The sequence below is a fragment of the Protobothrops mucrosquamatus genome, unplaced genomic scaffold, assembly GCF_001527695.2.
Source record: "Protobothrops mucrosquamatus isolate PMUCROS unplaced genomic scaffold, P.Mucros_1.0 scaffold4398, whole genome shotgun sequence".
Classification (NCBI taxonomy): Eukaryota; Metazoa; Chordata; class Lepidosauria; order Squamata; family Viperidae; genus Protobothrops; species Protobothrops mucrosquamatus.
The window spans coordinates 99,865-111,281 of record NW_015390311.1 but is presented as its reverse complement, the minus strand read 5'-3'; the positions used below and the strand labels follow the sequence as shown (position 1 = coordinate 111,281).

At 48.9% G+C, this 11,417-nt stretch overlaps 1 protein-coding gene across 1 annotated transcript in view; it reads left to right on the top strand.

Annotated features, from left to right (window-relative positions):
- Nucleotides 1–1,696: 1,696 nt before the first annotated feature.
- Nucleotides 1,697–11,417, top strand: part of ATG2A (autophagy related 2A) — a gene marked incomplete at its 5' end in the record, with an annotated part of 59,137 nt that continues 49,416 nt past the window's right edge. Inside the window, 8 exons of the mRNA XM_029286649.1 lie at nt 1,697–1,802; nt 3,548–3,684; nt 5,770–5,867; nt 7,401–7,497; nt 8,451–8,606; nt 9,366–9,502; nt 10,127–10,265; nt 11,046–11,182. Of these exons, the coding sequence (XP_029142482.1) occupies nt 1,697–1,802; nt 3,548–3,684; nt 5,770–5,867; nt 7,401–7,497; nt 8,451–8,606; nt 9,366–9,502; nt 10,127–10,265; nt 11,046–11,182 (1,007 nt within the window). The remainder of the gene's footprint in view (nt 1,803–3,547; nt 3,685–5,769; nt 5,868–7,400; nt 7,498–8,450; nt 8,607–9,365; nt 9,503–10,126; nt 10,266–11,045; nt 11,183–11,417) is intronic.

Genomic DNA, 11,417 nt, shown 5'->3' with positions numbered 1-11,417 from the left:
GAACAAACCAGGCTCAGTTTATCCCAGGCTTGCATTTAGTGGGGGCATCCACAGACGACAGTAAGGCAGAAATGTCAAAATGGTGGCTGTGATAGTTGATCAGAACTTTTATGTTTTTTATGTGCAACAGCTTTAGCGTTTAGGAACAGAGGTAAGTTAGTTGCTTTTCTATTAATACATAATCCTTAAAAGGGCTCTCCTGCAGGGACCCTGCCATGGTCTAATTCAGACTGGAAATATAGCAAAGGAAAATATTTTCCCCACTCTGCTTTGTCCTGTTTCCCCCACTGGAAATGGCTGTTTGCAACACACAAGGAGGGGATACTTTCCTAAGAGTTCACAATTCAAGAATATCAGAGTTAACTTGGATTGCCAATAAAGTCCTGTCTGTGACAAAAAGAGAACACAAAATTGCTTTCTCCTTTGAGCCCAAGTCTCAATGGATCCAGGATTGAAACAGAACTGCGTGATCTGGGGCATCTCCGACCAAGTTGCCCCTTCCTTCCTTCCTTCCTTCCTTCCTTCCTTCCTTCCTTCCTTCCTTCCTCCCTCCCTCCCTCCCTCCCTCCTTCCTTCCTTCCTTCCTTCCTTCCTTCCTTTTTTCCCTCCCTTCCTTCCTCCCTCCGTTCCTCCCTCCCTTTTTCCCTCCCTCCCTCCCACCCTCCCTTTCTCCCTCCGTTCTTTCCTTCCTCCGTTCCTTCGCCTTCTCTTGCCTTCCTCCGCTCTCAGGGAGGGAGAGAGATTGCCAGCGCTGCCATGTTGCCACCGGTCTTGCTATCCCACGTGGGCGGGCGGGGGCTGTCCCAGTGAAAGGAAAGCCTCGTGGCTGCGAGGCTGGAGGTGCTAGTGAGGGGGGGGTGGGGGTGGCGCAACAACCTGGTCGCGTCCATCAAAGCCAGAATGCGCTCAGCCTTAGATCCATGGGGCAGCCCTGGAACCAGCAAGGAGCTGCCCTGCTGTCTCTGTCCCACCCCCTGGGTGTGCGCAAAGGAGACGACCAGCGCCGGCGTCCTGGGTGAAGTCAGCTTGAGGGGCAAGACAGCCAGCAGGGATGCTGGACTCCGCTTGCGCGTGCGCCCAGGAAGCAGGGCAGGGTTGCCCCGTGGATCTAAGGCTGAGCGCCTTCTGGCTTCGATGGACGCAACCAGGTTGTAGATCAGTGCCCAGTCGGCCTGGGCCAGGCTGAAGTGTGGCAGGCCGGTCCTTTGCTGTTTCCAGAGCATGTCCCCGGGCCGGACGGAACCACATAGCGGGCCGGGCCCGGCCTCTGGGCCTTGTGTTTGACACGTCTGTGCTAACCCATAGTTACAGCCATCTCCAGTCACGTGACCAGGTTATATGATGGCTTTGCCAAAACTCAGCATTCCAGCAAAACCGGTCCATGGTGAACCAGGGCTTTGCTTAACGACTGCTGCAAAAATGTCATAAAATTGGATCAGAATGAGACGGGATGCCAGAAGGCCAGGGATAGAAGGGGCTCTGGAGATCTTCCAGGCCACGTCCCTGCCCAGTTCAAGAATCCAGCCTGGGGGGTGGGGGGGGTGGCCACATCCCAGAGTAGAAACCCAATTATGGTGCAAGGAACGCCAGTCATTAAATAAACCGGAGCCATGGAGGGCATTGGGGGTCGATGGGCGGAGAGAAATGGACTTTCTGCAGCCCGTATTCCTCTTTGGCGTCTTCTTTTTTCTCCCAGTTCTGAGAAGGATTGAAGTGACCTTTGTGGACACGGTGATACGTGTGGAGCACACGCCCAGAAGCGGAGAGGCACCCGGTGTGGCCCTGGAAATTCACATCAAAAGGTCAGCTTTATTCCTTCTCCGAATCAGTGTCTTCTGTTAACTCTTTGGGGGCTCTTTTCTGGGGGGAGACCATCTCAGAGTGGGCGGTTTGGTGCTCTTTATTTTCAATTCTATCAGGAGAGTTATTGAGTAAGAAGGAAGGGGCACTTCTAGGAGCCATGTTGGCTGGGGGATTCTGGGAAACAGGTGCCTCAAACCATCTGAAAGGCACTATTGGGGGGAAAGTCACATCTTGGCTACCTGTAGAGCCACAATGGGGGGGGGGGGGTTTCACTGAAAAAAGGCTATGGGATCAAAGGACACCAAACACTACCAAACACTAAATGGCACAGTGGTTAAAATACATTATTGCAGGCTAATTCTGCCCACTGCCAGTGGTTCGATCCTGACCAGCTCAAGGTTGACTCAGCTTTCCATCCTTCCAAGGTTATTAAAGTGTTGAATAATTATTATGAACTCTGTTAAAAATAATAATAAAACTTTTAAAACATAAAAAAGTGAGGACCTAGATTGTTGGGGGCAATAGGCTGACTCTGTAAATCGCTTAGAGAGGGCTATAAAGCATTGTAAAGCGGTATATAAGTCTTAAGTGCTAGTGCTATTGTTACTTATGCCCCTTTCTGGCTTGGTTGAAAATAATCTGGTTATCTGTCATCCTAAGCCATTGTTTACCGAAACCGTGGCCTGTGAGATGAATGACAACTGGCCAATTTCAGCCAATGGGTTAAATCACAAACCCTGTTTTTTATATTCCCATGTTGAGTTCACACAACATGTTTAACCAGGGCAGTTCACAACTGAGGGGTTGCACTAGCATGCCGTGTAAAGCTTGGTTACTTGTCATCTGAGCGGCATCTAACTCAGATAACAAGTAACCAAGTAATGGAATGGATGGAAACTAATCAAGGAGAGAAGCAACCTGGAATTAAGGAGAAACTTCCTAACAGTGAGGACAATTAACCAGTGGAACAGTTGGCCTTCAGAAGTTGTGGGTGCCCCATCATTGGAGGCTTTTAAGGAGAGACTGGACAGCCATTTCTCTGGAATGGTGTAGGACCTGCTGCTTGAACAGGGGGTTGGACTAGAAGACCACCAAGGTCCCTTCCAGCTCTGTTCTGGTTGATTGGCTATACAGTATCCCATAGATATACATATACAGTATAATCATATGGCAAACGGTGGAGGGAGCTACTATGTCTAGCCAATGGAAGAGAAGGGTTATGGGGGCATGATAGCAGTCTTCCAGTACTTAAGAGGCTGTCGCAAAGAAGAGGGGATTGATTTAATCTCCAAAGCACTAGACGACAGGACAAGAAGTAACGGGTGGAAGCTGGTCAAAGACAGATCCAACCTAGAAGTAAGGAGAAACTTCCTAACAGTGAGAACAATTAACCAGAGGAACAGCTTGCCTTCAGAAGTTGTAGGTGCTTCATCACTGGAAGTTTTCAAGAAGAGATTGGACAGCCATTTGTCCCAAATAATATAGGGTCTCCTGCTTGAGCCGAGGGTTGGACTAGAGGACCTCCAAGGTCCCTTCCAACTCTATTCTGATTGATTGGCATGTCATGTTGGGTGAGCTCAGTTTAATGTCCTATGTGGACCCAGGATATAAGTTAATTCAGGAATTTGGGTAGGTGAGAGGGGTGAAGGCAGCCAATACCTGACCCAAACCACGGATGCCTTGAGTTAGCATGGTGGGAAATGGCTGGGGTCTTGTTCTAACTGTCCCCCTCCTCTCTTTGCAGGTTGGAGTACTGCGATGAAGTAGTGCGGGACCCCGGGCAGGCGCTCACTGTGGACATCCATCAGCTTCCAGCCTTTGTGCAAAAGATTCTTCAGCTCAGCAACGTCTTGCTTTACTATGAGGAATTTGGTGAGGGCAGTGCCCGGGGCCCGAAGGTATGGCCTTGTGGGAGATTCCCCTCCTGTCTTGGTGTGTGTGTGTGTGTGTGTGTGTGTGTGTGTGTGTGTGTGTGTGTGTGTGTCAACTATCCCACTCAGTCATCTAGCAAAGAAAGCTTCCTGGCTGTTTGCTTTTGCCAAGAGTATACTTTACGGAAGCTTAAATGGCTACAGTAGTGTAAGCTGAATCTGAGATTTTTCCTGTGCAAGCAACACAAAAGAAAGATCCCTCTTTCCCCCCCCCTCATCCCTCCCCTGCCCCGCCATCCCCTGGTTACCTGCAGATGTCCAATCAAGCTTGTATTGTTTAGGAAACAGGTTCTTGGTTCCCAGCTCTGCGTATCGTTAGGCAGGATCTAAATTTCCCACGCAAAACGTTGGTTTAAACTCCAGTTGTCCCCACTGCCCAGTCCATGAGAGCCAATCCAGAGGTACAAAGGTATTGTGAGAACTCTGAGCTGAGAAAGTGATAAAAAGTTGTTCTCAGGCGCCCCAGACCTTCGTTCTCGGAGATGAGACAAAGCAGTTGGCCCCAGGCTCATCCCTCCCACCTCCTATTCCCTAGGAAGATACATCAAAGCAAAAAAAAGGAACAAAGTAAAATGGACTACATCACAGAAAAGCCTCCCACCAAAATGACAGCGTCCCGGTAGGGATCAGTGGGGACCCGACAATTGACCTTGCCTGTCTGGAGCTTCTCACAAGGCTCAGCTGGGCGTCCATTCCCCCCCCCCCAACCTTCTTCCTTACAGCCTGTCAACCGTCCCACTGGTTGAAACAGCAAAGGAGACTCCTGGGACATCTTTTACCAAGGGTATAACTTTACTGAAAATTCCATGTGGGTACAGAAGTGGAAAAGCCAATTCTAACATGTTCGCTCGCAAACAGCATAGGAAAACTTTCCCCTGGTCCTCCCACTGTCCATTTGTCTAGCCCAGTGGTTCTCAACCTTTTTAATGCTGCGACCCCAACCAGTCGTAAGTCGAGGACTAAACCGGTCGTAAGTTGAGGACTAAACCGGTCGTAAGTCAAGGACTACCCAACCGGTCATAAGTCAAGGACTTTCCCTGCCCGGGAGCGCCGCGCATGTGTGGTTCCGCCCCCTGCGCCAGCCAAGGTGTAGCTGGCAAGCGGCAGAGACGGAGCAGGCCGACCACCAGCTGGCCCAGCCCAAGGGAGGTAAGGCACTCGCCGGAAAAGGGGGGAAAAATGGCGGACAAAAAAAATGGCGGACAGCCTTGCTTGGCGACCCCCGTGAAATGGTTGATCGACCCCAAATGGGGTCCCGACCCACAGGTTGAGAACCACTGGTCTAGCCAATCAGTGACACTCGTGTTGTTTGGGGAACGCTCTCTCCGCCTCAGACTTTCCCAGCCGATGACCTTGGGGTGCTGGATCTTGTCTCAGGCTTCAAGTTGGCACACTTGCATTCCTTTACCCTTCCCGATATCTCCCCTGGCATTCCAATGCCTTCCCTCCCTCTTCCCGTTGCTGATGTCTGGTTGCGAGCAGGGTGTGCGTAGCGAGGCCACCGTGACACACACTCCGATCTTTCTGTCTCCCACCCCCGTGCTAATGTCAGGCTGTCAGCTCCTGAAGCTTGGATAGGAGAGATGCAGCCATGACAGTGGGGGGGGTCTATGACAATTCGCCACGGCCAACTCGCCACGGCCATCTTGCTGCAGGACAACTCGTTGCTGGACAAAAGTTACACTAATAACAAAGAAAGGGTAGAATAGAATCATTAAAGAAAGGATGCCAACGGAGGGACAGAATGAAATGCGATCGACCAAAATTAAAAATAATTTTTATTTATTTTAAATAATTAAATAGAATTGTTGAAAATTGTTCCTCCGCTGCAAGTTGGCCATGGCTGTGGCAAGTTGACCGCAGAGAGTTGGCTGTGGCAAGATGTCCCATTCCCGACAGTCGGAGGAGTAGCCTTGGGCTCGGCTGGAACTCTTGGATGGCAGCTGCTGTGCTGCAAGTCCTCAGCATTGTTTTTAGGGAAGCTTTGATTTCCTTTTTTCCCAGGAGACTGAGCCGTGCGATTCCGGTGGGGAAGAAGCCAGACACAGCCCTCTGATTCAGATCGGAAGCTGCTCTGGATACACCGAGATGAGGATTAAGCTCAAGCAGAACGAGGCCTTCCCTGGAGCCAAGGTCATTTGGGTCAATGCTGGCTTGTTGAACGCATCCAGGAAACTTGGGGAAAGCGAAAAACTCGCATGTTTGTGAACTGCTACTTTTTAGCCTGCCTTTCTCTCAAGAAGTACAGGAATGATTTCAGAAGTTCCCCCTGCTTGATTTTAACAGGCTAAACTGAGCTAGTGAAAGAGAGATGAGCTTAAGCATACAGGTAGTCCTCGACTTAACGACCATAATTGAGCCCAAAACTTCTGTCAGTAAGTGAGACATTTGTTAAGTGAGTTTTGTCCCATTTTATGACCTTCCTTGCCACAATTGTTAAGTGAATCACTGCAGTTGTGAAGTTAGCAACATGGTGTTTCGTTGCCTCTGGCTTCCCCATTGACTTTACTGGTCAGAAGATCGCAAATCACATGACCCCGGGACACTGGAACCGTCATAAATATGAATCAGTTGCCAAAACTTATGGAATTTTGATCATGTAATCATAGGAATGCTGCAATGGTCGAAAGTGTGAAAAACGGTTATAAGTCACTTTTTCCAGGGCCATTGTATGTTCAAACAGTTACTAAACAAACTGTTGTAAGTTAAGGACTACCTGTAATGTAGGAGAAGGACAGGCAAAGCCAAGGGGCAGAGTCAAGAGAGGAATCAGCCTAGAGTTGTTAATTGCTACAAGCAGTCCAACCCTCTTGAATTCTGTTAACCAAAATATCGCTGACAGTTCAGTAGATTCCTATGCATGGACATGAGCAATAAATCAGTTTAACGAACTTAAGGTGTGTCCCTGATCTTTCCTAACACAGAAACAGAGAGAGATCCCTGGGTGAGTGTGGGCTTGGTCCCAGGTCTTCCTTGGATAAGTGGAACTGGCTATTATTAGCTTAGGCACCTTGAAATCATATATCATATATTTTAGACTGGTTCCTTGCAACAAGCCATCATTTGCTTAAACCTGGGTTGTTGATTAAATAGTAGCTCACACAAACAAGCCACCACTAAGGGCAAGGATGGTTCAAAGCAATTTGGAACTGCCCTTAGGGAAAACATGAAAGAGCTATGAAGGAGGAAGTGATTCCCCCAGTCCAAAAATTTAAGGAAACGTGAGAAAGAAGCTCAAACTAACACCCCCATTGAAGCTGTTCAGTATAAGAAGGAGGGAAAGAAACTTTCAAGATTGATGTCAACTCTTCTAGGTAAGCCAGGTCAACAAAGAGACATAGGAATGCTTTTTTTGTCTGAAATGTTGTCTCAAGTGGTATAGGGTCTCCTGCTTAAGCAGGGGATTAGACTAGAAGACCTCCGAGATCCCTTCCAACTCCTATTATTATTCTGTTTTATGTTTTTTAATCGCGAAAGCATGCAAATCTGTTGATTTTTCTCCGGAATGCGTGCTCGGTTTAGCGTCCTGGTCTAGATGGGTCTTCTTTATGGGAATTAGGGTGTAGGGTCCAGGGAGAGAGGGAAACACCTGGATTTTGCCCTTTCCTCCCCTGAAATGGGCAGAACTTCTTCTTTGACGTGGGACGTGGTTCTTTCCACCTGCAGCTGGAGTTAGATGGGAAGATTGGATCTCTGCACCTGCTGCTCGCCCCTCAACAGATCGTGCACCTGGCGGACCTTCTCTCATCCCTGAACCTGTCTGGTGAGCGGTGGGGGTCCAGCGGGAGGGCTGGAGAAGTTATGATCTAGGTCAGCGGTCCCCAACCTTTGCAGCTTAGCGACCCAGCTGGGGTTAGGGAGAGGGGAGCCGGACCGTGCAAAGGGTGGATCGGCACACGCATTCATGCACGCCGCTCGACTTGTGCAAGTAGTTGAGCACGCACGTGTGCATATATGCCCGCCCCCCTCCACTTGAAGATGTGTGGACTTCAACTCCCAGAATTCCCCAGCCAGCACGCCAAGGTTGAGCAGCACTGCCCTAGGCCCTTTTCCATGGAAAAAGTAACTCTTGGGTGGTTCATCCTGCACACACAACTGACTAAATCGGCCAAAGAGGCAACGTATACACATTTGCCCTTAGTTTGTTGGTGAATCCAATATCTTTGGTTAACTCAGGACTCCAGGGGTTGTGTGAATCTGGAAAAAGTGAGAATTGTGCTTCTGGGGACACCTTGCAGGCTGGGTAAGAGCCAGTTTGGTCTAGTAGCGAAAGTGCCAGGCTGGAAAGCAGGAGACGGTGAGGTCTAGGTGCTGCCTTAGGCATGAAAGCCGGCTAGATGGCTGTGGGCCAGTCACCGGGAGACTTGTGAGTTCTTAATCCTGCCTTAGGCCTGAAAGGCAAGTGGGAGATTTTGGGCCAGTTGCTCTTCTTTGTCAGCCCAACCCACCTCATAGGGTTGTTGCTGTGGGGAGAATAGGAGGAGGAAGGTCTGATGGATCTGTTCACTGCCCTGAGTTATTTGTAAAAAAATAAAATAAAGGCGGGATATAAATAAAAAAACAAAATTAAATGTACAGTTTTGTGGTCTTGTCCAGCTTCTTTTCTGTCTCTGCAAATACCAAATTACTGATTTCGTGATTTTTTTCCCCCTCTCCTCTTTGGGAAGATTCACTTGCCTAACTAACCTTTTCTTCTCCCCTCTTCCCCTGACAAAGAATCCGGCATTCTGCAGGAACAGCTGAGCAAAAACCGCCCTCTGGATTCTGAAGATCTGAAGTTGATTGAGCAAGACCTCAGCCAGCAGCTGCATTCAGGGTTGGCATCGGCTCCTGCACATCTGGAGGGAATGGCTGCTGGAGTGGAGAACGGAGGTGATTCTTAGCAAGAGAGCCCTTGAAGGAGACCCATCACTCCTTCTCTCTCCAGAAGAACGACAGAGTCAATAGTTCTCTTTGATGCAGTTGTCATTTCTTAGGTCTCCCTCTGCTGCTAGACTCTTTTTTATGGGTTTTTATTATATGGTAGATTAGTCTAGAATTTTGTAAGCTGCCTGGAGCCCCCTATGTTCAGTTGGGCCGCTATATAAATTTGTTCAATAAGTAAACAATAGAATAAAAGGGGGGGGAACCTACAACCACTCCCAGTTTTGGACATTCTCTCCAGAGTCTAGAAATGTTTTGCACTCTTCACATGCTTGGTGTCCTCTTTGAAAAACAGTGTGAGATAGCAAATGTTAAAAGCTAGCGCTCATGATGTTCCCTAGTTGGGTATTGAAACTTCTGCAAGAAAACAAGCTCTGAGACCACCAAGGGCCCCGCAGTCGTCGTCGTTCTCCTCCTCCTCCTCAAACCCCACCCCATTCTCACACCGATAATGTTACCAGTTGGGTAATAAAATGTCTGCAAGAAAACCAAACTCCAAGAGCACCAAGGATCCCAAAGTAGTAGTAGTCGTCATCCTCCTCCTCCTCCTCCAACTCCAACTCCAACTCCGTTCTTGCACTGATAATGTTACCCAATTGGGTAATAAAATGTCTGCAAGAAAACAACCAAGCTCCTAGAGCACCAAACATCTCCCCCCCCCACTAGCAAATGTTAAACCTTCCACCCATTTTCCCTCTCTCTTCGCAGAGATGTTCTTCTCCATGGCACCCATGACAAGCAGTGTAACGTCTCTGCGTTCAGTCAGCGACCTCTCGGATCTGGATTCGTCGGTCCACAGTGACATTAGCACAACTCCCTTGCAGCCTCCAACCTTTGTCCCGGGGGTGAGTGCGTTGTCCGACTATTTTCTTCCCCGTGGACTTCCTTAATCTTTCTCCGTTGTTTCTAACTGCTTTGTGAATCTCAGTGATACTTCCTTCAGGCACATCTGTGGGGACCAGAATTTGCAGCCCAGAATGATGACACTCAAACCAAGCCCTTTTGCCCAGTTTACTACTAAAGTACAACGAAAGAGTTCTCTACCATAATAGTAATTAACACTCCTAGAAGTGTAACAAANCTCGGCGAAAAAGGCGCAGGTCCGCAACTGTACGTAGGTCGGGGGGTAGGTCATTCCAGAGGGCAGGAGCTGCCACAGAGAAGGCTCTCCCCCTGGGGGTCGCCAGCCGGCATTGTCTGGCCGACGGCACCCTAAGGAGGCCCTCTCTGTGGGAGCGGACTGGTCGAAGGGAGGTGTTTGGTAGGAGGCGGTCTTGCAAGTACCTAGGCCCATTGCCATGGAGCGCTTTAAAAGTTGTTACTAACACCTTGAAGCACACCCGGAAGGCCACCGGCAGCCAGTGCAGCTCGCGCAGGAGAGGTGTTGCATGGGAGCATCTAGAGGCCCCCAAACTAACTAACCTTTTCTTCTCCCCTCTTCCGCTGACAAAGAATCCGGCATTCTGCAGGAACAGCTGAGCAAAAACCGCCCTCTGGATTCTGAAGATCTGAAGTTGATTGAGCAAGACCTCAGCCAGCAGCTGCATTCAGGGTTGGCATCGGCTCCTGCACATCTGGAGGGAATGGCTGCTGGAGTGGAGAACGGAGGTGATTCTTAGCAAGAGAGCCCTTGAAGGAGACCCATCACTCCTTCTCTCTCCAGAAGAACGACAGAGTCAATAGATCTCTTTGATGCAGTTGTCATTTCTTAGGTCTCCCTCTGCTGCTAGACTCTTTTTTTTATGGGTTTTTATTATATGGTAGATTAGGCTAGAATTTTGTAAGCTGCCTGGAGCCCCCTATGTTCAGTTGGGCCTCTATATAAATTTGTTCAATAAGTAAACAATAGAATAAAAGGGGGGGGAACCTATAACCACTCCCAGATTTGGACATTCTCTCCAGAGTCTAGAAATGTTTTGCACTCTTCACATGCTTGGTGTCCTCTTTGAAAAAGAATGTGAGATAGCAAATGTTAAAAGCTAGCGCTCATGATGTTCCCTAGTTGGGTATTGAAACTTCTGCAAGAAAACAAGCTCTGAGACCACCAAGGGCCCCGCAGTTCTTCTCCTCCTCCTCCTCCTCCTCCTCCTCCTCCTCCTCCTCCTCCAACCCCACCCCATTCTCACACCGATAATGTTACCAGTTGGGTAATAAAATGTCTGCAAGAAAACCAAACTCCAAGAGCACCAAGGATCCCAAAGTAGTAGTAGTCGTCGTCATCGTCCTCCTCCAACTCCAACTCCAACTCCGTTCTTGCACTGATAATGTTACCCAATTGGGTAATAAAATGTCTGCAAGAAAACAACCAAGCTCCTAGAGCATCAAGCATCTCCCCCCCCCCACTAGCAAATGTTAAACCTTCCACCCATTTTCCCTCTCTCTTCGCAGAGATGTTCTTCTCCATGGCACCCATGACAAGCAGTGTAACGTCTCTGCGTTCAGTCAGCGACCTCTCGGATCTGGATTCGTCGGTCCACAGTGACATTAGCACAACTCCCTTGCAGCCTCCAACCTTTGTCCCGGGGGTGAGTGCGTTGTCCGACTATTTTCTTCCCCGTGGCCTTCCTTAATCTTTCTCCGTTGTTTCTAACTGCTTTGTGAATCTCAGTGATACTTCCTTCAGGCACATCTGTGGGGACCAGAATTTGCAGCCCAGAATGATGACACTCAAACCAAGCCCTTTTGCCCAGTTTACTACTAAAGTACAACGAAAGAGTTCTCTACCATAATAGTAATTAACACTCCTAGAAGTGTAACAAA